The sequence below is a fragment of the Ascaphus truei genome, chromosome 3 (genome assembly GCF_040206685.1).
Source record: "Ascaphus truei isolate aAscTru1 chromosome 3, aAscTru1.hap1, whole genome shotgun sequence".
NCBI lineage: Eukaryota > Metazoa > Chordata > Amphibia > Anura > Ascaphidae > Ascaphus > Ascaphus truei.
Window position 1 is genome coordinate 73109206 of NC_134485.1, and position 25306 is coordinate 73134511.

The 25306-nt window shown below is 43.8% G+C and overlaps 1 protein-coding gene across 7 annotated transcripts in view; it reads left to right on the top strand.

Moving 5' to 3' along the window:
- CDKL5 (cyclin dependent kinase like 5) overlaps positions 1-25306 on the top strand; it is a 279679-nt gene that overhangs the window by 154902 nt on the left and 99471 nt on the right. For all 7 annotated transcript variants that reach the window (XM_075594281.1, XM_075594278.1, XM_075594274.1 and 4 more), the window contains one exon: positions 23318-23363. In XM_075594281.1, the coding sequence (XP_075450396.1) occupies positions 23318-23363 (46 nt within the window). The remainder of the gene's footprint in view (positions 1-23317; positions 23364-25306) is intronic.

Sequence of the window (25306 nt, forward strand, 5' to 3'; positions counted from 1 at the left end):
AGTAGTCTTTACTAAATGGAACCAAATAGTATAAAATGTAAAGTAGTCTTGAAAACTGATTTGGTTTCAGTTTAAGGGGCCTATTCTATAAGCCTTCATTAAAAAAAGCTGTTCCCTCTATTTTAAGTAGAATTTATTGTCGAACATAAAATAGTTCTTAGTTAAGTCAAAAGTCAACAAAATCCCAAATCCATAGTGCTTAAGGCTGTACTCGCCACGCCTATGCATTGCTTGTGTGGAATACAAGTATAAACTCTATTAACATCAAGTGTGCTGTGCAGATCATCCACTTCTACTTCAATTAAATCTTGAGGTTTAAGAAGGAAATCTGAAGTATCCTTCAAATACCATTTTGTTTTCATCACCAAAGGTTATAGATAGCAGTCTAAAAAACTGAAATTGGTTGAAATAAACATTTTTAACCAGAAGTGTGTCCTGGTGGTCAAGTGGCTTATGCACCTTAGAGTGGTGGTGTAGGAGGACATGTGCAGAGGTACACAAAGGAGACTGTTTTAAGGTGAAATTAAAACAAGACTTTATTGTGCCTGTCTCTTCAAACACAGCAAAAATATATGAAAATAAGCCAAACAAAAAACCTATCTCTGCTTTGTAGACTATCTACACATGTAGCTCAGCCCTCTCTGACTGGGTTGGTTAGCTAAGCTATTTACCAGCCCCAAAATATAAACATATATACAGATATATTACAGTTCCCAAAGAAAGTCTTATCTGTTCTCCTGAAGCTGTAGGGGAAGTCCTCTCTTCTCTCCTGGGTAAGCACCTTTGTGTGCTACAGCAATGTCTGTCCAGGTTTTGAGGTCTGGTCCCCTTGTCTTGCTGTCAGCATACAGTCCAGTCCTTCTGCAGCTCAAGACAGCAGTTCCTCTGGTCAGTCTCCACAATTGTGCGACTCAGGAATCTCTGCTCTGTCTCCTAGTTCAGCTCAGGTGTGAGCTAAGGAGTCTCTCTTCTTGTCTCAAAGGCAGGCTTTTTCTAACACCTCTAATCAGGCAGGTGCTGGTCAATTAACCAGCACACTGCTGGATTAGAGGCAAGTTTTCTGAACAGGGTAAGTCCCCTGTTACAGGTTGTAAAATAACAGAAAAGTGGTTATTCCGTTAATAGCACATACACAAGGTTAACAAGCTGTTAATTAAATGTAATATGCATACGACTGGGAGGTTATCTGGAATATGATGATGCTGGTACCATAACTAATGGGAGAGTTATTGTGACTTGTATACTCTTTGATTAAACTTGAAATAAATTTTTTTCTCTTCTCCCAGACCCAAGGCTATAAAACTCCCCATAGTGGAAAAAAACAACTGTCAAGGGACATCCCTACATGGCAAAAATAGATGTTGGGTATAACATTTCAGGTCTTAAACAAATTGGACGTATCTTGGAAGATACCCTGTGTGTGGGTCTTAATTTTTATTTTCATAACCCCCTAGGGAACCTACTTCAAATCATTTGAGGTGCCTGTACCATGGCAGCTTCATTTGGTTTCTATTTTATTCCCTTTATTTTATAATTGTCCGATTTTATTGTTACTATTCTTATGCTGTGTCATGGGAGACCGGGACTTACACACCAGACAGGGATCAATTCGCCAGGCAGAAACACAGAGTTTATAAAATTAATTTATTGGAAAAAGGAATATCCACAACTATGTACTGTAAATCAACATACACACAACTGGGAAACTGGGGTACCCTATAAACCTAGGTACAGGGAATTATATATAGCGTAGATGACTTAAGCGCAAGGAAACAAGAGGGAAAACAGGGAGGGGAAGGGGAGGGAAAGAGGGCAAATTATTTTGCTGGACACATTAACACGTGATGTCACTGTATTCAGGTCTCAGTAAGATGTATGAGCAATTGGCACCATATCCGCAGAGATCCGCTCGCTCTCCCCCGCCCGGAAGTGGAACCCCGGCTCCGCTCGCTCTCCACCCGCCCGACACCCCAGCTCGCGTCACAACCGCTCGCAGCCTAGCAGTGCAGCACTTACGGTGCCTGCTGCTGCTAGTGAGCGCGTGGGAGGCTGGGAGCGACAGGCTGCATAGGTTAGAAGTATATACCAGTGACTGTCTTTATTGTGATATTTCTTCAGATAAAATGGGGGTACAGGTTGACTTTTTCACTGTACTGCAGTTATAGCTTGCAAAGTGATGTTTCTCTTGTGAGTATTGTAAAAGTTATATAAAAGATTGTTTTTTGAATAACACTGTAACAGTAAGATGTCAGAATAAATTGTAAACTAGATATTCAGGGAATATTAACTATTCGTTAACAAATCGTTAATTTACATTTTTATTCATGTGAGTGATTGTGTTGGCAGGGCCCCGTGCACTGCTTTGCCCGGGGGGCCCCTAATGTTGTTAAGATGGCCCTGGCTTTCCCTATAGCAACCACAAACTTAGAATGAGTCGGGGACTAACTGGGGCCTAGGGGACAAGGTCTGGCCTAGTCCAGAGGAGCAGTGCTCCCTGGGCACTACCTGCTCCTCAGAGGTCCCTTTTCCGACTGGCGTGGCTCACAGTGTGCCAAAAGTATCTATTTGCAGAGCAGGGAAATCCAGAAGCCTGATTGGCTGTACTGCAGCAGGTGACATGGCAGCCCTAGAGGCTGCTGGGTAATGTAGTTCCCCATGCGGAGCGTATTGTAATGGCCGCCGCTAGATTCCTGCCCTGCGCATGCGTGACCACAAAATGGCGGCGCCCTAAGTGCTCGGGCCGCCGCGAAGCCTCCATAGCACTCCCTGCACACCCAGACAACCCGCCCAACAAGCCGACCCTTCTCCCGAAGGCGCGCACCCCCGCAACCAGCCGCAATTTCCCAGAAATGCAGCAGAGGTAATCGGCAGGGGAAGGGAGTGGGAAAGCCCAGAGGGGACCTGGCTACACACATAATACAGATGTATTATTGACAGGTAGGGGTAATGAAGGGCAAAACCTTTATTAAAAGTAGTCACATTTACCCTTACTGTCACAGTAAGCACAGTCACTTTCATTAGACTGCATTAAATCTAAACTTTAAGTACAGCTTGAGCTCTAATTGATTAAAATAAGGACAGAACATAGAACACAGACAGATTGCTCTAATTGAACCTGTATACCTGGGAAGGGTCACACTTCACCATCTGTTTCCTTCTGAATAAAACACCCAATGATTTATGTTTTTTCTCCTTTATCGAATTCTGCAAAAAGAATACAAGAATGACATATTCATTGGATTTTACCTTGACGGAGGGATAGATTAGTTATCCCAGTATGCTGCAGCTGCTGTTTACTACACTGCACAGAAGTGGAACAATACAGATTTGATAAACACATGCTCAGAAGAATGTATAACTGTATATATTGTGTACTTCCTGCAGCACACAAAGATTAGCTTGGATTTGGCAGCATACTGTTGGGTGGTAAACACTTTCAGGTTATTTTCGTCTAAAACTCCAAATGTAGGCAACTGTTGAGCTGTTATTTCTTGCCTGAAAATTTGAAAAACAAACTGCTTAGAAGCAGCACGTGGCAACCTTTTTTCTGTTTTGTTATAATCCTCTCTCCAATAGTGGTTTGTCTAAAATGTTTTTCAGATCTCTTTTAAAAAAATGCAAGCAATGTTCTTTTTTTTGCTATATGAATTTTTATTCCCTGTCATGCCACTTCTTTTTCTGTGTTTCAGTGTCTACGGTGCTTGGTACGGACTAGTACTGGAACAACAGAGCTGATTGTGCATTGACAAAACAATGATTGGGATATGTAGTTATGGTTAACGCGACCCCATCCTTGTTGAATGTAACTGCATCAGAATGTCATGTGGCTTGATTTTACTTTCATATTGTTAATTTTTGAAGAACACACAAGAAACATTTATATTTTTGTTAAGGCATAGAAGCTAGCAGCATTTCGGGACCGTTTTGATTACTGTATATATTCTCATTTTTCCGCTACTTGCTGTGGAACTTTAATATAAACTATTTGATATACAGTAATACTGGGTGGACCCAAGATAGAGGCATATTAGTGTTTTTTTTTTTTTTTTTTTAATTTAAAGAAATGTTATTATGTTAAATAAAAGGCAGAAACGTTTAAAACAATTAGGAATATGCATTTCTTGGTTGTCAGCTGCTTAATGAAACATTAACACTTGCTGTGTGACAACACAACTGAATGCTAGACATGAACCACATTTCTGCATAAAAACAAATGGCGCCTCTGTATCTTGGGCCACCTTGTACTTTTAATGCCATTTGTTATTCACTGGTGCCCTTCTGATTAGGGTGACCAGACGTCATGGTTTATCCGGGACAGTCCCGTTTTTTTGTCCCCTGCCCAGGTATCCCGAAATGTCTGTAAATGTCCCGGTTTTCTTGCAGCTTGCCGGCTGGTGCATGCGCAGCTGGCAAGTGCCGAGCGACATCAAGCGCCCACCACGCATGCGCGGGCGGCGAGCTCTGATCGCGTATGTGCAACATGTCCAGGTTTTTCCCGTGAAGAATATGGTGACCCTACTTCTGATTCGTATTTGTTATTGTACAATCGGCGAATCTATAAGAAAATACAAAGGAATCCTCTCAAATTGCATCTGTTTGAGAAATGCAAGAACGGTTTGAGGATGGCAAGGCTGTTGGTAAAATAATTGAACAAGGCCCATATTTGGTCTATGGCAGGGGTGCGCAAAGCTTTCCCCCTTCGCCCGCCTGCCTACTCTCCTCCCCTGCTCAGCCCTCCCCCCCCCCACTCAGGCATCAAATGACGCTGCGGGATCATGTGACATCACGTTGCCATGGCGACATGTCACCAAAGACATGGTAGGAGAAAGTTACAAAGGCCTCACGTGGTCCCCTGGCATTTATTTGAAATGCCTTGTGGGAGAGCGTGGGACCTCTGTAACCGCCACGCCCCCTGGAAAATCTTGCATCCCCAGTTTCCGCACCCACCCCCTCCCCCCCACACACCTGATAACACACAAATTTACCTTTCAACCCCTGACCTTAAACTTGCCATACAGACCAACGTCTCTTAATGTCTCTCTGCTATAGTATATCATCCTGGATGGCCCTACGCCGACTAAAATTGAACATGTCAAAAACATATCTCCTCATACTTCCTCCCAGGACTGGCCCTACTGCCCCCTTCTCCATTACTGTTGGCAGAATGATCATATACCCAGTACCAGAAGCATGCTGCCTAGGTGTCTATTCTTACTCTATAACATTGCAAAGATACTCCATTTCCTCTGTCACTCTACTGCTAAAACTCTAACACAGGCCCTCATTCTCTCCCGTCTCAACAATTTAAACCTTCTACTGTTTGGCCTTCCTGCCTCTCACCTGTTTCCCCTACAATCTATCCTAAACGTTGCTGTTAGAATCCTTTTATGCTTTCCTATATCTGTCTTCGCGTCTCTCCTGCTGAAATCCCTCTCTTGGCTTCCTATCTGATCCCATATTACTTACAAAATTATCCTCATCTCTTTTTAAGGCTATATCCGACTAGCACCATCTCTCTCCACCTTTACAACCCATCTTAAAACACACCTTTTTAACGAAGCATATGGGTAGCTCCGTTGACTGATTCTATACATCGCATGTGTTTTGACCATGGCCCCTTGTAGACGCACTTGCCAGAACATCCTTCCACTATCTCTAAGTTCTCCCCACTTACCATTTACATTGTAAGCTATTAGGGGCAGTGACTCCTTTACCTAATGTTAATTTTATGCTTTTTTGCGCTTCTTCCCATTATGTCCAGTATCATAGTGCCTTAGGCTTAGGGCAGGGGAGCGCAAACTTTTGCTGCTGTGCCCCCCTGTCTTGCTTGCTCCGGTTCTCGTCTCCCCCCCCCTTATCTTGCATCCGTGTCAAATGATGCTGTGGGGTCATGTGACGTCACGTGACCCACGGTGTCATTTGACGCGTGTGATATATGGGTATGGGGGAGATGGGTGCTCTAACGTCAGGGAAAGCTTATCAGTCCAGAAATCTTGACAGAACTCTTATATGCAACTATATAACGGAGTGGGTATACTAAAAATGACCTGTGAGTCACCAATAAATACCAGAATCACTTCTCCTGGAGGGACAATAAGAATGCATATATCACCTCAGAGTCACCTCATTGGAGGAATAAAGGTACAGGTACTCATCCATAATGATCATAATAACACAATTAGAGTGCAAACTTTGTATTCTTACCCACTCCTATAGTCTGAGAGTGTCCAATATGGCGTGCCAGCCGTCGATGCAGAAATCCAAAGTAGAAGAACAAGAGAAAACAGCGCACTGCCCGGGAGTCAGGTGGTGAAAAATAAAATCCTATTTATTCAGTACAATAGAACAAAAAACACATCACCCCAGAAGGGGAACAGGGTCCTCCTACGCGTTTCGGACAGTAAAGTCCTTCTCTGTCAATCTCACGGTCTCCTGTGTCCCTTACATGTCTCACTCTATACAGTACTCACTTTATCTCTCTGTCCCAGCGTGTATCTATCTGCTATGCCTCTGTGTTCTCTACTGTTCCCTAATTTCCTAGCTCACTTGCCCCCTACATCTCTGATGTGCACCGCATCTCTTCAGCACCCCACTTCAGCCTCTTTTCTACCCCCACATCTCCAATTTTCTTTTACTTTTGCCTCTTCCTCTTTCTCCTGCTGCTGATTGGGGCCGATACACTGCACAGTAGAGTAACCCCACATGCTGATAAGGGTACCAGGCCTGGGGCAATAGCCCTGTATTGTTAGAGGAGCTGCAACACCTCATTAAACCAAAGTGAAAGCGAGACGCAGCTCTCCTCCAGCACTGAAAGTATTTGCAAGTATCTCATTTAATAAATGGGGGCAAAAATAACTATTTTACATTCTCTTTTTGGCAACTTTAGTTCTGTATTCTAGAGCTCTGTGCTTTCATTTATTACTTAGTGATCACAAATAATGCTCTTGCAGCATGTTCTAATGCACTTCTTACTGTGTGGTAATATTGCATGCAGTTAGAGTAAATTTGGGGTAGTTGGACAAAAATACCACTTTTGATTGGTCACCACTGGATTATACACATTGTCACCTTATGCAGTTTACTAAATCTGGCCATACACAAAACATAAGCAACCATAGACTGCGCTGTAAGGTTTTCTACACTTTTCTGTCTTTACAGACTTCAGCAGTGTTCAGAATGAGAAATACTGTAGCACCTGCTTTAAAAGCCTTTTTAAATTGCCAAAGCACTTTATGAATATAAAACTGTCAAATATAGAAATCTTTTTCGATCTTCCTTTTTCTCCTGTCAGTTTTTGTTCCATACTGGTGGTTTTATATATTCTATATGCAAAAACAAGACCATCTTTTAGTTTTTATTTTTTGTTTTCTTGAAATTTTAATTTCCAGTCACGTACCATCTTGGTTTAACAATGGTCATTTCTTCTTGCTATAAGTCCATCCCATTGTCATTTTAATGTTTTCCCCTTTGTGACGATGTCACCGACTTCTGTTTGCTATCGAACCCATTCATCCTTCTTCCTGGCTCTTCGGGTAATAGAAGGAAAGCATCCACGCACACGGTCTTGCAAAAAAGTTGATTTAATGGCAATACCAACGTTTCGACCACATAAGCAGTCTTTGTCAAGGTGAGGGCTACTGCTTATGTGGTCGAAACGTTGGTATTGCCATTAAATCAACTTTTTTGCAAGACCGTGTACCTGGATATTTTCCTTCTACTTCATAATCTCTCTGGGGTAGTACAGGATCTTCCCCATCTCCAAAAGCACCGGCAATTGATTTATATTGCTGCAATTGCTGTGTGCCTGTGGCACTCTCTGCATTCTTCGGCAATACCCAGCATACATCTCTCCATACTTCTTTGAGTTTTCTAAAGCTTGTCAATTGCCTTTGCATTTAGGGTCCAAGTTTCACATCCATAGTGAGCACAGGCAGAATAAACTGGTCAAATACTTTAATCTTAAGGCACAGTGGAAGATTTCTTTGAAAGCTTGTCTTGTCTCTTCCAAATGCACTCCATCCCATCTTCATCCTCTTATAGATTTCATTTGAAAGGTTCCCATTAATTGCTGCCTGCTTGCCAATACACACCCACACCTACACAGGCGTCTTTACCATTAGGCAACATAGATAGTCGACCAAGAGCTCTGCAGCTAAAGGTGCCCCTCAAAGGTTCCTATGAGGTGACAAGCAGACATCTAGGGAACAAAAGGGGGAAAAGACGTGTCTGTTCTGTCGGTAAGCACAGAAGGCATTAAAAGTTAAATATCAGGGTTGTAATCAAATGTACAGCAGAGAAGGGGGCAGGTGTTACAAAACAAATGTGTGTGTGTTACTGATAATGTTTAGCCTTAACCAGAAATAGAAATATAGATGTATTTATAACGTATTCATCTATAAAAGTATTGCTGGCTTAAAAGACTTAATATAGTAATATGGGCAAAAACTATTATTTTAAGGAAATAGATGTGTAGATATATGTTCCAAATAAGAAACACATCCACACATGCACACCCTGGTATAGGAGAGTTAATGACATGATAGAGGTGGCTTCGTTCAAATAAACAGCAATTTATTAGAACAGTAACAAAATATAACAATTACATGGTTGTACTAATTATACTTCCTTATAAGGTTTGTACTGTACTTATTACAGGCCTAACAAAACAATACAAAACAGTTCATCCTATCTAAACATACATTGATATAAAACACACACACACACACACACACACACACACACACACACACACACACACACACACACACACACACACATATATATAATATTTACAAGTGCACAAGAATTATGATCATAATTACCTTCTCTGGTGTATTGGAATTCCAATAGGCTTTTTCCTAGGTCTCCCTCCAAACTCTTCTCTCCTTCCTCTCCTAACTAATACAATGTATGTGGTTTAAATGTGTTTCTAAACCCACAGCTGAACATGCAGGAGGTTCTGATTGGTTGAGGAAATATGCTCAAACTAAATGATGTGTGTTTCTCTTTGAAGTTGATGGGAATTTCTAGGAATACCTTATCTATCATATGATGGGAATAACTGGTGGACAGGTCAACAATACTGATAGGGAAAATAGCAGCTGTTTCCCCTGGGGTCTAAATGTTAATTTAGGGAACACAAGTCTTGTTTTGAAGTCCCTAATAATAAACAAAAGAATGTTTATTATCAGGGTGTGAAGTATACACCTTTTGTTTGTCAATTTCTCTCACTTCTTGAATGTGTATCCAGGTGCAGATACAGTATCTACTTCGAAAGACAGTTTGAGTATCTCTAAGAAAAGCAATTCTCTTGGGTAACAGTGTATATATGTATACGTGTGTGTACATATGTATTTGTGTATGTGTGTGTATACAGTATATATATATATATATATATATATATATATATATATATATATGTGTATATATATATGTGTATATATATATATATATATACAGCTAAACCCCGTTATAGCGCGGTCCTCGGGGGCCACCCGATACGACCGCGCTAGTACCGGGGTCGCGCTAATTTTTTTTTTTAAATGGCCACTGCGCGCCTGATCGGGAGGGAGTGAGGAGGGAAGGTAGGAAGGAAGAGGTGGCCGGAAGCCCTACACGTCCCCTAGCAACGGCGAGTCCAGCCGCAACTTGCTCCTTACCTCCCACCACCGGCATCCATTTCCTCCCCCCCCAGGCCCCCACACCTACCGGCCCTCCGTGGCTTAGCCCACGTGGCCCTCCGAGTCCCAGCCTGCTCCTCACTCACCCCCCCTCCTCCCGACACCCCCTCCTCCTGACACCCCCCCTCCTCCCGACCCCCACTCCTCCCGACACCCCCCCTCCTCCCGACACCCCCCCTCCGCCCGACATCCCCCCCCTCCTCCCAACACCCCCCCTCCTCCTGACACCCCCCCCTCCTCCCGACACCCCTCCCCTCCTCCTGATGCCAGCTCCGCTCCGATCTCAGCAGCCGACACTAAAGGTAGGGAGGGGGCGTGGGAGGTGTGGTGTAGTGTGTTGTGAGTGCTGTGAGAGTGTGTTGTGAGTGCTGTGAGAGTGTGCTGTGAGTGCTGTGTGCTGTGAGTGCTGTGTGCTGTGATAGCGTGCTGTGAGTGCTGTGTGCTGTGAGAGCGTGCTGTGAGAGCGTGCTGTGAGTGCTGTGTGCTGTGAGTGCTGTGTGCTGTGAGCAGTGTGCAGTGAGAGTGTGTGCTGTGAGCTGTGAGCAGTGAGAGTGTGCTGTGAGTGCAGTGAGTGTGTGCAGTGAGAGTGTGTGCAGTGAGAGTGTGTGCAGTGAGAGTGTGTGCAGTGAGAGTGTGTGCAGTGAGAGTGTGTGCAGTGAGAGTGTGTGCAGTGAGAGTGTGTGCAGTGAGTGTGTGCAGTGAGTGTGTGCAGTGAGAGTGTGTGCAGTGTGCAGTGTGCAGTGTGTGCAGTGTGCAGTGAGTGCTGGGAGTGTGTGCAGTGTGCAGTGTGCAGTGAGTGTGTGCAGTGTGTGCAGTGTGCAGAGAAAATAAAAAAATAAAAAAAATTTTAAACGGGAGCCACGTGAAAACCGCGTTATAACCGAATTCGCGTTATAACGGGTCGCGCTGTAACGGGGTTCAGCTGTATAAATATATATATATATATATATATATATATATATATATATATATATATATATATATATATATATATATATATATATATCTACAGTATATCAGTTTTGAATGATTATAAGGGGAAGATTTTTTTTTTTTTTCAATAAAGTTAAGTTGAAATGTACATACTCTTCTTATAATTCGTCTTTGCCCACTTTGCGAGCCAATCAGCTGTCAGATGTAGGAGGGTAAACTGGAGGAAGCTCCAAGTTGGAGGCCTGAAGCAGCCATGTTCCTTGTGGCAGGAAGCTCAAACCGAGAGAGACGCAGATACGCAAAAAGAGAGACACACAGAGAGAGACAGACATAGACACTGTGTGTGTGTGTGTGTGTGTGTGTAAACTTTTTTTCTTTCTTTCCAGCTACTACTGAAATTAGGGTGTCGCCTTATATTCAGGGTTGCCCTCTAATAGGGCAAATACGGTATATATATTTTTTTAAAAAGTTGAATTTGCAAGTGAGCGATATCAGGTTTTATTACTTTGAACTGCAAAGCCTAATTAACTTCCCCCATAGGTACCACAAAATAATGGTTTTGCCACAGCTCTGGGGAAGATGCAGCCACAGATGACCACTGGTTTTATTGTCCGCAGTCACTGATATTTCTTACTTCTTTACTGGGCTCTTAGGTAGATGTGACTTACATTATAATTTATTGTGCTGCATCAAATAAAAAGAAAGCTTTAAAAAAGATAGTGTTGCAAAAAAGCCGCAAAACATTGGGCGCTAGGGCATCGGTCAATTTACTGCCCAGTGCCCTGGAAGTCCTAGAGCTGCCGCTGTATAATAAGAGACTTCTAGAATCCCAGAATTGTTGTTGTAATCAAAATGATTCAGTGTGCGAGTGGGCACAGTAGAGTAATAAGGCGAGAGAGGCATAAAGAAGGTAGAAGATTACAAGAAGGCGGTGATATTATGGTTCTTGGACAAAATGAAAGACGAGCATTGTAGAAGTGTTTTTAGTGGCGGCTGGTAGTATAACTCATGTCCTATCGATTTTGAAGAGCTGTTTGGTATGTCAAAGCATTTCAATGTTATATATTGTACATTTAAAATTCCGTTCCTTTATAAATTCTTTACTTTCTAGTTTTTGTTCTCTTGACAATCTCTAGCAGGTTTTTGTGTTGGAGAAAAATACTAAAAAGTGAGAGTGCGCAGCTAATGCAAGGTGGGACACACAGTGATTGCAATGTGAAATAAACAATATTGTAGACCTTGTAGGTGTAAGTATCACTAATATTGCGTCTGCAGCCTTTCTTGGGGGGTGGCTCGACACCCCTAGAACTGGAGGAAAAACAAGAGAACAAGGCGCACAACGCACATAGTGAAGAACAGTTATAAAAGTGAATTTTACTAAAGGATAATAAGTTCTGCGTACATCAAAATAAAAACAATCAAGCAATGGATCAGTGGGGTTACCACACAGAGGGACAGCTGGGCACGTCACTCTTCACCCGATGTAGAGAAGGAAGCAGGGGACCAGCGGTCATCTGTCCAGACAGGAAGGTCCTCAACGTCTGTGGATAGTACTCACTCCGTCTCAGGGTGCTAGAATGGTAAGTCCACAGTGTATAGTCCTGCAAACAATCCCACAGCCGGGTACAGCAGCCTCCGTCAGAGTCACAAGTGCCAGATGCCAACAGCACGCCACTACATCTTGTGGGGCGCCTGCCGATGACGTCACGGACTTCTCCTCGACTGCAGTACACAGGGGAGTGTCCGCTCCAACGCACAGCACACAAGGCGGCACAGAATTGTTTGAACGGAGGGGGTTGTCACAGGGGACAGGGGGAGATGAACCAAGTAGATTCTCGGCAACAAGGAGGTATTAAAATGAACAATGACACATTCCAACGCGTTTCGTAACAAACAGTTACTTCTTCAGGGAATACATGCAGCTGGGGGAGAGTACATACTTATATATCAAACAGCCCCCAATCCAAAATAAGGTATTACTGCACCAATCCGTGGAGGTGCATCTAATTGCTTATTAAGGTTATACAAACACAGTGTCAATTAAAAAGACAGAACATATATAAAGTACACAGTACAATAAAAACAATACAAATGTATATTATTTAGGCATCATAATTCTGAACTATAGCAGGATTTGTTAAGGTGGCTTGGTGTTTGCTGTTGGGCAGAATCTGTGAAAAGGATTGGTGCAGTAATATGACACCTTATTTTGGACTTCACTATGTGCGTTGTGCGCCTTGTTCTCTTGTTTTGTGTTGGAGAGTTAGGAATAGAAAACCATTTTTCCAGAGACACTCTAAGAAATGGCCCTATTTTCAAATATATATATATATTTACCAGAGTAGCCAGAACTGGTCCGGTGACAGAGAGACAGCACACAGTGGTATAGAAAAAAACTGTATTAAAGATAACGCAGGACACCAAAACCAACGTTTCAGTCCTCCACAGGGACCTTCCTCAGGGTAATGCGCACATATATACAACCACTGAAAATAGGAATAGATAGACAGTGTATTAAAACAATAAAAATTATATTAAAAAGTTGGACGTATGCTGTACAAATGAGGATATTGATTCTTAACTTTGGGGTTTAATAGAGACTCAGCTGTGCTTATTGTTCAGATGAAAATAGAAATGATAGTCCTTCTAGGAGGTAAGTTGTTAATTGTAAACTCCAATATATTAAACACATAAAAACACACTTCCAAAGAGATGTTATATAGCTCGTATGAACTAAGGCTCCAAGGTATGCTGATTCGGGATCAACGCTTGATAGCGCGCCCATCAGCTAGGAGCTGCAATGTCCAAGAGCAGTAGGAACTGTGGTAATAACAGTGTGAGTATACGGAGTACCTTACAGCTTGCCCTTGAGTAACCAGAAGATCAAAAGTGCACTGCTGTGAGTCCCGAAAAACTCCATCGCCAGGAGTGGATTAATCTCCCCGGCTGGCACCACGGACATTCTTTTCCTCCAATAAGGACCGTGACCCGGATGTATAATAGCCAAAAGGCAAGCTTGTTCCACGAGGAGAGTTAAGAATCTTTGAATCAATGCACAGCAGGAGATTTAGACACCGCCTCTAGTATACCAGCATTTCTCCCTCAAGGAAATCCTCTGCAGCTGATCGAATGATCCGATAACGTCCAACGTAATGACGCACCCTACGCGTTTCATCAGCTACACGCCAACTTCATCAGGGGTTATCCCAGGGGGGGCTAGACAAATATTTATAGCCTGATAACCATGATTGATGGGTCGGGCAGCTAATCAATTACCCATAAAATGAACTGTGCATTTAGTGAACAAGTGAAATTTATACAATAAATGGAAAATCATGCACACAAGAATAAACTTATAATACATACAATACAGTATCATTTGTTAAGTATCATTTTGTTAAGTATCATTAGTTAAGTATCATTTGTTAACTAATGATACTTAAGAATCAATTGTTAAGAAATTGTTAATTATTATTATTATTATTTATTATTCTTTATTATTTATAATTTATACAATATAATAAAAATAAAAGAATAATTTATAAGCTATTTAATTTTTTTTTAGAATTTATAAATTATACCATATCATACAGGAATCGAACCCATGCCCTTTCATATGCTAGTAAGGTTTGTACCGCGCACGAGAGCTGACATCTACAATGAGGAGAGTGATCTAGATGCCCGTGAAATTTTAATGCGGTCCCGGTTATAACGCGGTGTCTGGGTTGTGGACCCCAAGGACCGCGTTATAACGGGGTTCAGCTGTACTAAGCCCTGGTAAAATGGGCAGCACTCCTCCAGTGATCCCATCCCCCTGGCACATGCTCCAACGGCTTCCAGACTGCACCTGGAACCCATAAGCCTAAGGAACTGTCATGCTGGCCCATGTGAGAGGGATTTAACCCTAACGCTGCCTGCGCCTTACCAGGACTTACAATGATAGGACCAGGACACACACACACAATTTAAGTTAAGTGGGTGAAAATGTGACTAAAAACGCTCTGCCATATATCATATAAAAATATTACTTGTGAGCACATTCACATGTCTTAGACAGGTCTGCAACCTGCCCTTCATCATTATCACCTAGCCTACAGCACTTCCACTGCAGCAAGGGATTCTGGGAAATTACATGCAAATGAGCACACAGTGCCACCTTTTGTCTCCAGACCACATTACATGGTTAAACCCTTAAGCCAATGCATGCTGCTTTAAACACAGCTTTTAAACATAGCCTGGGATGAGATGCAAAGCCAATAAACCCACTCAGACAGACTGTTTCGACCTTATGGGTCTCGTCAGTGTGAGGTTGGTTGTATGCTATGCTATATGCTATACAGTGGAGGGTTTTTAGTCACCTTTTCACCCACCATAACTTAAATAATCTGTGGTGAAGACCTACTTCATGTCTCAAGTTGCAAAGCCAGTACAACCAAACCTGCCTTTTACCATTATAACCTAGCATACAGTGCTTCCACTGCGGCAAGGGATTCTGGGAAATTACATGCAAATGAGCACACAGTGTCCCGTATGCCTGAAATCCATTTTTACATGGAACCCCTAGAAGATAATACTCTCTGTTAACACAACCTCCTCCTGTGGTCTGCGGTTTAAGAGCAGGTGATCCGACTGGGGGGGGGGGGGCACCACGGCCATGACGTCATGCAGCTGATTCGCCCTCATTGGCTTAACCGCCACTGTGACATGGCCAATGCTCGCCCGCTGCGCCAAAAGACAAATCTTGTTTTTTGACCAGGCGGTTGCGCATCGCGGCTTGTGCACGCACACTTGCCGACCGGTGCCTGCCCCGTAGAGGGCTGTGCCTTGTGTACGGCACACACACCATTGCGCACGCAGCCGTGGCCACTGGGGACCTAGTCTTATTACTGTACGGGTGTCTCATTTTGTTTTTTTAAAACATAGAGCTGGGAGTACAAGGTGGAAGGGAAAAAAATAATACCGTATTTTTTTTCCCTTTTTCACGTGTCTGAAATAGGGACTGCGTCCTAGAATCGATGTACTGAAAAAAACACACACAAAAAACAGCCAGGGGGCGCTGCAGAAGCCACAGCAGCTTTCAGCGTTTGCCCTGCGTTTCTGCCACCCCCCCCCCCCCCACACACAGAAGGAGCAGTGTGTCCCGCTGCATGCCCCGCGACTCTGCCACCAACCCCTCCCCCCTCCCTGCAAGTGCCGGTCCCCAAAGGAGCAGTGTATGTTCGGCTGCATGCCCCGTGCTTTACCCCCCCCTTGCTGGAATTACCGCCCCCACACAGGAGAGATTCATTCAGCAGTGTGTGGCTGCTGCATGCCCCACGTTCCCTCTGTCTGCCTCTGCTACTCACAGCTGTGCTGCCGGCACCACAAGCCACCCCCACCCCGTGTCTATCTCTGTCTCTGTGTGTTTTTCTCTTTCAGTGTATGTGTGTGTCTCTCTGTGTGTGTATGTATCTGTGTGTGTGTGTGTGTGTGACCTTTCATTCTCTCCCCTTCCCTCCAATCTCTCTCCCACTTCTCTCCTTTCTCTCCCCCGCTTCTCTCCCCCATTCCCCTCTCTCCCTCTCTCCCCCCCTCTCTCTCTCCTCTCTCCCCCGTCTCCTCTTTCTCCCCCCTCTCTCTCCTCTCTCTCCTCTTTCCCCTCTCTCTCTTCTTTCTCCCCCCCCCTCTCTCTCCTCCCTCCCCCTCTCTCTCTCATCTCCTCCCTCTCTCTCCTCTCCACTCTCTCTCCTCTCCCCACTCTCTCTCTCCTCTCTCCCCTCTCTCTCTCTCCCCCCTCTCTCTCTCCTCTCCCCCCTCTCTCCCCCTCTCTCTTCCCCCCTCTCTCTCTCTTCCCCCCCTCTCTCTCTCTTCCCCCCTCTCTCTTCCCCCCCCCCTCTCTCTCTCTCTCTCTCTTCCCCCCTCTGCCTCTCTTTCTCTCTTCCCCCTCTGTCTCTCTCTCTCCCCCCCCCTCTCTCTCTCTTCACCCCCCTCTCTCTCTCTCTTCACCCCGCCCTCTCTCTCCCCCCCCTCTCTCTCTTCCCCCCCTCTCTCTCTCTTCCCCCCTCGTTCGCTCTCTTCCCCCCCTCTCTCTTTCCTCTCTCTTCCCTCCAACCTTCCCTCCCTCTCTTCCCCTCCCCTCTCTCTCTTCCCCCCCTCTCTCTCTCTTCCCCCCCCCCTCTCTCTCTCTTCCCCCCCTCTCTCTCTCTCTTCCCCCCAACTCTCCCTCTCTCTCTCTTCCCCCCCTATCTCTCTCTTCCCCCCCTCTCTCTCTCTTCCCCCCCTCTCTCTCTTCCCTCTCTCTTCCCTCTCTCTTTCCTCCCCTCCCGCTCTCTCTCTCTTCCCCCCCTCTCTCTCTCTCTTCCCCCAACTCTCTCTCTCTCTCTTCTCTCTCTTCTCTCTCTTCTCTCTCTTCTCTCTCTTCTCTCTCTTCTCTCTCTCCCGAAAAAAATTCTGCACATTTAATATAGTGGGTGGTTTTTCCCCAATTTTTTTAAAATTAAATCAAGGGTGCGTCTTAGAATCGATGGCGTCTTAGAATCGAGGAAATAGGGTATATAACGGGTGGACAAAAATATTTAAAAAGCCTAGGAGCCCGCCGAGCATAGGCGCTACGTGTTAAATGTTAGTCTCTCGGGATTTTTCCATCCCAGACTAGAGAAAGAGATATTCTTACATGGACATTAAGATGTCTATTCAATATGCTATGATGCATGGTCCTATGCTAGAGAAGTTTCATTTATCTGAATGGAGTTCAACTCTTCTTCAACCTTGGAAGCAGCTTTGCAGCATATTAAATTAGCAGCCCAAAAGACGGGATGATAAAATGACCTTTTCAGCTTCGATGTGCGGCCGCCATTACCTGGATACCGGGGACATACTGTATAACCCCCAGATTGATTTTATTTGTCATACTGACACTTTTTTATACATTTAATCTTTTATGGATAAAGAAATATGAATAGTTTCCTGTTGTGTATACAGGCATACCCCTCATTAACGTACGCAATGGGTCCAGAGCATGTATGTAAAGTGAAAATTTACTTAGTGAAGCACTACCTTTTTCCCACTTATCGATGCATGTACTGTACTGCAATCGTCATATACGTGCATAACTGATGTAAATAACGCATTTGTAACAGGCTCTATAGTCTCCCCGCTAGCGCACAGCTTTGGTACAGGTAGGGAGACGGTATTGCTGTTCAGGACGTGCTGATAGGTGCATGCGCGAGCTGGCGTTTGCCTATTGGGCGATTATGTCCTTACTCGCGAGTGTACTTAAAGTGAGTGTCCTTAAATAGGGGTATGCCTGTATACTTTACTAATCAATAAGCTTGTGTAACTTGTCCATTTGCCAAAGCTACTGTAATGTTTGTCACTTAACAGGTGTTACTTGTTAATATTCAAATTATAATACTAAGTATAATCATACTGGCCAACAATTGAAAGCTTTTCCCTGATATTTTGGATGAAAATGAGTGAGATTTCAGGAAGAAGGCTACATACAAATCAGGGAAACCTCATAAATATGGAGTGTTGGTCAGTTCAGTAGGTGTCTGATATGATTATTAACTTGTCGCTATACTCCCTTGTTGTTCACTTCACTTGAAGCTTGTGATTCAAGGCTGTGAAAACCAAAGAAAAATGGCAATTGTTAAGTGTAGGACATGATGCCTAAAGGACACTGACCAAACTCGCACAGCATTTTACTTCTACATCACTGGTTTAAATTGAGCCAACAAGATCTGCAACAGAAAGTAAATCTGATTTGGCATCAGATGTTTCAGAAATTAGTGCTTTCTGTTCAGTCCTCCGCTCACTTGTTTTATCGTCACTAAAATGTCCATGTATAATTTATGCTCGAGTTGGCTCGTTCAGAGAGTGAAGCACGAACGCATAAACCATTGCTAACGCAGATATGGACAAACAGCTGTTTCCACTGCTGTGCTTGACTTACTAACCTATTTCGTGCTACGAAGGCCTGCGGCACATTGCAATGCAGGCTATTTGTGTATTGGGAGAACCATTATGTATATTGAAAATAAACAGTAATATTGCAGTTGGAAATAATGGTAAAATGTGTTTCTACAGTATAATCTGGAAGTTTTCCACGCCAGTGTCCTCACTCTGTGTGTGTGGGGATTTTCAGATTATGGCATCCCATACTTTCATAACTTGAAACTTGTTTAAGAATAAGATCATTGTTCCTTTTCCTCTCTTGCCTGTGGAGGATATCTTTTGTTTTACATAAAAAGACATGGAAGAATACCACCCATAAATTCTGTGAACAATAATGTGCAAAAACATCTACAACCTCAAGCAGGATGTTTGGATATTTTGCACAATAAAGTTTGATTATTTTCACAGTATTAAGGCGTTTTCTTACATTGTTACAGTGCGTTTTGCGTTATCTTTTTGGTGGTAAACGTAATGTTTGTTTCCCATAAACAACACAATTAGGGCTATATTTACTAAACTGTGCTAATCTATAAAACACCTTTCTGCTCCTTCACTCATTAAAGTGTTTTATAGATTAGCATCGTTTAGTGAATTAAAATTTGGGGTCGTATTTACGGTCGCAAAAATTCCGTCATGGGGCTATAATTGTGGCTGTGTATGCCGTATATCCTATTAAAAAAAAAAATAATATTTAATGACCTTATGACACAATACAGTAGGTTTGAATAAATTAAGCTAGTTCCTGCCATCCTACTTGGTAGAGAAAAAAAAATTGCCTAGTCTGATTCAGACTATATGACTTAGTAGAGGAGCCACGGAAGCAGAATTGAAGATGTAGTGTTTGGTCATGAACGGTCTGTATTACGATTCCAAATCGGACAATAAGGGACAGAGTAATTGAAAGGCGCAATTCATTTTTGGTGGTGGTTGCTTCACAAAATGTTATAGGAGTTTGGCTCCATTACAGATTCACCATACAAAAGACATAATTTTCATAACTGGCAATCTTTCTGCAGATGTAGCTTGTACAAAGGCTTAATCCTCCCCCCTCTCAGTAATGCTACAGCATGAATAACTTGAGACCACACAACATTGGAAGAAAAAAGGTCACCACTCACCCCTTTATTTTAACAGCATCTGTTAAAATCCGCCTGCCTGCAAGCCCTACACGATTTTAACAATAGCGGGAGATCTTTGCCTAGCCGGCAATTGGCCGAGCTCCCTCCCCCCACCTGCTCTACCAAAGGGGAGATCCTTATCAGCCATTGTTGGTCTGCACTCCCTCCGCTAGCGTCAGTTTAGGCCCAGCCCTAAAGCTAGCACCCAGCCTTCCCACAGCGTTGATTGGGCCTGGCCCTAAAGCCAACACCAACAGCCTGCCAAGCTGTTCTTGGGGCTCTACTTTTTTATAATTTTTATAAAATATTTTACCAGGAAGTAATACATTGAGAGTTACCTTAAGGGTGGACCCTAAAGTTCTCACCCATTCTCAGTCTCTTGAGCTTGGCTGGCACGACAGCTCTGCCACCCAGAGGCCCCCCACCGGGCACCGGCTATCCTATGTCTGACGCCCACCCCAAGCTGTGACCCTGCGCCTCAGACCATGGCTACTCTTGCAATATCCCCTTGGTGTCCCTTAAGAACACATCCAACCCTTTCGCTGACAGGTGTACACAGTCTCTTCTGTGCCAGCTACCGTGCTTCGCATCGATCTGTGTTTCAGTGTTTAACTCTCGCAAGAAAGAATGAATTTGCCCATGGCCCTGTTAACCTTCTTCATAACTTGCTTCTTCCCGATCAACTTTCCTGGCCCCCGCCATATCAGCCTTGGAATAATTTCTGACTGTATGACTAAGATGTTGCCCCATAGCACCTTTAAACGGGCACACTCTTGCTCTATCCCATAGATTACAATCTAGTGTTTGGTATTTGCCAGGTCATTCCCCTGCAGCAAAATAACATTGGGTTTCACCTTAAACTCTGCTAGCGCCTTGTCCAGTGCTGGTTGCAGATGTACCAAGCACATCCCTCGTTTCCCAAGCCAAAGCAAATTCATCCTCTCTTTACCCAAACCCAGCTGTTGACCATGCCATTGCTCCTTTGTCCTTTCGGGTGCCCAAAGAATGCATGAGTGACCCATTATTCACACTTCCAGGGTTCTAACGTAGTCGCCTATTGGGGGAATAGAACAGAATGTTAATACTCATGTATTTGCCCGTTGCCGTGCCCTTCAGCCCTCATGTAACCCATGTAGGCACTTGACTTCCACCTCCCCAGTTTCATTTTTTGCTCTGGTGTACAGCCGTTCTGAGCCGCCACTGTAGCGGCGCCGATTTCTAAATGAAAAGGTTCGAAACAACTCCGGGTCCGTCCCCCTCAAGTCACCAGGCACCGCTTAAACATGCTTTGAAAAGTGTTATCTTGCGAGTGGCATTGTGTCATGGAGGATAAGGAAATTGCCCCCGCTTTGGGCCTGTGTCGTGTGTACTGTTTTCTATCAACCTGACTAGGGATAGCCTCCTGTTACTATTAATTATGAGGTAAACCTATGCCCCTTTACACCCAGGTCTGCTTTTGACCTGTGAATTCTGCACGCCAGTGTTCCTCCTCTTAATTACTACGAGCAGCAAACCTAAGCTCATGCTTACTTTTGATGCAGCAATTAGATCACCCACACTGAGCGCGCCAAAGAATACAGCTGTGAACGCTACTTTAAACAGCTCCCCCTCTGCAGTATTCACGCATACCTCTTTGGTAGCCCCAAATCAATGCCTCCAGCCTGTCTAGCGTTACAAGATCCCTACTGTGCGCTCTTTTGACTTCGGCTCTATCCTAATTTATGAGGATTCTCCACACTATAAAATCTTTTGCTATGTCCTTACAATAGTATTTTAGGAAAAAATCCAAACCCGCTAATGTGGCTCCAACCCTAGCACATGTCACCCCTGCTTGCTTCTGGGCCTGCAGGAAACGAAAGAGCCGCTCGCTGCCCCTCCTCTTACCTTTAATCCTGATCGCTTCCTTGAATGCTAGCCACGCATGCCAAGCCCGGAGGTAGGTTTTCTAGGTGCATGGGGCTAGTGATCTCTGGACCAGGTCCATTAGTCCAATATCCCTATCTGCCAAAGGTGACATGGGCATGTTAGACCTGTGGCACTTGCTGTTGGCGCTGCACATCTAAATGCTGTCCAATTTAAATGCAATAAGGCATTAGCTATTTACATTTAATTTCCCCGACGACGGGCCTGACCATGAAGTTTGTTGCCTAGCTGCACCCGCCTGCACAGCAGCCGGATCCCCTGGCTTGATGTAGCCGAGAGGCTGTTCACAGCTCCCATCACCCCTAGGTTGTCAGACCAGAATATCGTGTTTGTTACTAAGCTTCTTAACCCAAAGCTCCACTGCCACTATGATGGGAAGAGCTTCAGAAAGGCGATCTTCTTTGTTAACCCTGTCTCTACCCATGTCTGGGGCCATGGTTCTGCGCATCATTCCCCTTTGAGGTATGCATCGAAGCCTTGTGACCCTTTCGAGTCTGTGAACAAATCGAGCTCTTGGTTGCTGCGCCCCACATTTAGCCATCATTTTTTACCATTAAACTCACTGTTGAAAACCGTCCTCACAGGGAGTTGACCTGGGTCTGAAGCGTGTTGCTAATCTTAGAGGCCTGTCCTCCTCCTCGTTGTGCACTGATAGGGGGAAGGGAATGGTGGTTATGGTCTGTATCCCAGGCTTGTGCTAACCATTGATGTGTGCAGCTTCCTGTGGGGGTGAGAGAACCCTGCCTGCTGTTCCCATGCAGGATCCAGGGGCTGGGTGATATCACCCCATGGCTGTATTGTAGCACACCTGTCCCTGCACATCTAGTGGTCTGCTCTGACCCAGTGTGACCCGTGGGCAGAAGGGGCAGGGTCTCGCCACATGTGGATGGTGGGGGGGGGAGGGGCATGTGGTTGTCATGCGATATACTCGGGGGGGACGGCTTTCCCCACGGTGGGGGAGAGGGGTGAACCGACCCCCCCCAACTCCAATATATCACAGCTACCAGGCTGTTGCAGCCCTTATGGAGCTGACGACCCCATGCTGGAGACTCTGCTTCTTGTGATCCAAAGTCCCTAGTACTGTACTACTAGCAATTGCATAACGTTTTACGTACTTGACAGAAGCCCTGTATCTTGAGAGTACTGTAATGAACATTACAAGTTATCATAACCAGAGTCCAGTATTTTCTATACATATTGTATTGTTAAAGCCTTAGGGAGGACCGCTCCTCTTCCATTTCCGGATTCAGTAATGCTGCAATCATGTGATCACAATGTGCCCAAAGGGTTCATGTTCCATATTGTTTAATGTGGTTCAATCCACCCTTGGAAATATCTCTTGGTTTTTGTGACTTTTGCATGAAAAGTGGACATATGCAAGTAGAGGACTGCAACAGAAAATTGTAAATAAAATAAGGTAGCACTACAGTATGTCTCCGTCATGTTCATTAGTTGGACTTACACTCTCAAAAAATAGGACAAGGAGAAAATCGTACCTGCTGCTAGCCTGTGTTCTGTGTCCGTTAGAGCTAGTCACTGACCAGATGAGAATTGTTTTGGGGGTCCAGTTACACAGGTGCTTCAGAAGGACATCTGATGAGTCATTTTGAGTGGCTTTATATCAGCATGGCTGCTTTAAGCAGACCTTTTAAGAGCTGCATGTTGACTATATTTATTGAGTACCATGCATGCTATCTGCTAATTGTGTATCTTTTTTTTTTATTTCAGGAAACAAAAGAAATTGTGGCCATCAAGAAATTTAAAGATAGTGAAGGTATTTATCTCATTATGTGTGTGAATAACTGTTCCTGTATCTCCGGTGGAGTCCTATGTGACTCAGCATTTTTGGCATTAAAAATAGGGTACACGAATGCCTAAATTTAGCAGCCCTGTGTTGTATAAAAGCAGGTTACCTGTTACAAAGCTATCCCGTTCATTTTGACTAACATACTGTATATTACGTAATCTGTCAATTTTACGTCATATATTTTTTCATTCCTTTATTCATTCATTATTTTGAATGCACCTACAGAATGTAACCCCTGATTAAACAATGTGGTTTACTTCTGCCTTTAGAACCAGAGTGGGGCCATATTTTGTTAGTAAATGATATAGGCGAGAAGTGTAGTGCATCATATTTAAGGAGCAATCCAAGCCATTTGTTAGTTTCTTTATTTATTTATTTTACATACTGTATGATTTGAAGCAGAGCTTTTCTAGAGCTGAACCCCCATTAATTTCCACTCCGAGGACCCCTGTTCCCCGAGATACAGACCTCCAAAAGGGGTGCTGGTATTTCGTCAAACTTTACAGCTACCGCTGATAACGTTACGGTATCCTATTAGCCCGCAGGAACTTTGAAATTCCGCCATTACATTAACCCAGCTAGCTGAGGGGAGTGGCTACCGGCAAGCCCATACTGAGGTAAATATCTCCGGAAGCAGGGGGTCCCCGGAGCTGCAATTAATAAATTAATGTGGTTCTGCTCCGGAGACCCCCTTCAATCATATTTTAAAAAATAATAAAATTGGCCCAAAATAATCGCATGCTTGGATTGCTTCTTTAAAGGCAGTGAAACGGGTAGGAATACAAGAGCATGTACGTGTACCATATTTCTACCAGTTGAAAAGCCATTTCATGGTGATCTGCCAAAAGATATGCAGTAAGGTTATGGTTCTTTAAAAAAGGAAAAATACAAAAAACATCCATTGATATGCCTTATGTAGTTTCACCAAACCCGCTGCATTCTTCCATGCAGTAGGCAACACATATTCTTGGTTTAGATTTGCCTATAAACATGTTCTGTATAATTCTGCTTTTAGTGTAAAGGTGACATTCTGCGAGTGCTCATTTGCATGTCATTACCCAGAATCCCTGGCTGCAGTGGAAGCATTGTGTAAGAGATAATAGGGAAAGGCAGGGTTTTAGACCTGTCTGAGATATGTGAAGGCGCTCACAAGTGGTACATTTTTTGCTTTTATTAAATGAACGTAGCATTTTTGCATATGAAATGCAGCATTTTTTAGGTCTCGAAGACATTCAGCACTCCATCTCTCCCCAGAAAATAAATAGCTCCTCAAATCTGTGTACAAGTATAATTCCTCTATATTCAGACAGGAACAGTCATTGTGTATGTGGCTGTCAGTAGACTTTTGTTGCTAGTGCATCTCCGGATCTGTCTGCAGAGCTCTGAGCAGGCCCCTTCATACAAAGTAGAGCGCTACTCACAAGTTCATCATGCAATTCGCCATTTAATGTGACAGCCAAGAACAGTGTAAAGACAACGTTTCAGGTCCCATATAGACCGATCATCGGGCGATGTTTTTATCCCACCGTATAATTGTACCAAATTGTGTATGTGGAGACACAAAGTGATGACCATTAATTACACGGTTTGTTGGGTGTAATTTCTTTAAAAAACATCAGCATTGCCAGAGGGGCCTCTGCTCAAGACAGTTGACAAAGCACTGACTACTAGCAAGTGAGGTGGACAATTATTACACATAACTACATGTTTAAATCGTTGGACTGAGAGAACTAAACTAAATACTAATGTGAAAACTCTTCTGGCTCTCCACTTTTACATCTCTACTGTCAGAAAATACATTATCATATTTGTGTTGCAGTTTTTGTTTTGTTTTACTGGTGAATCCACTGTGGTTGAAAGGGTTTGAAGAGAGAGGAGATGAATATATTCACAGAAACAGGTATAACAAC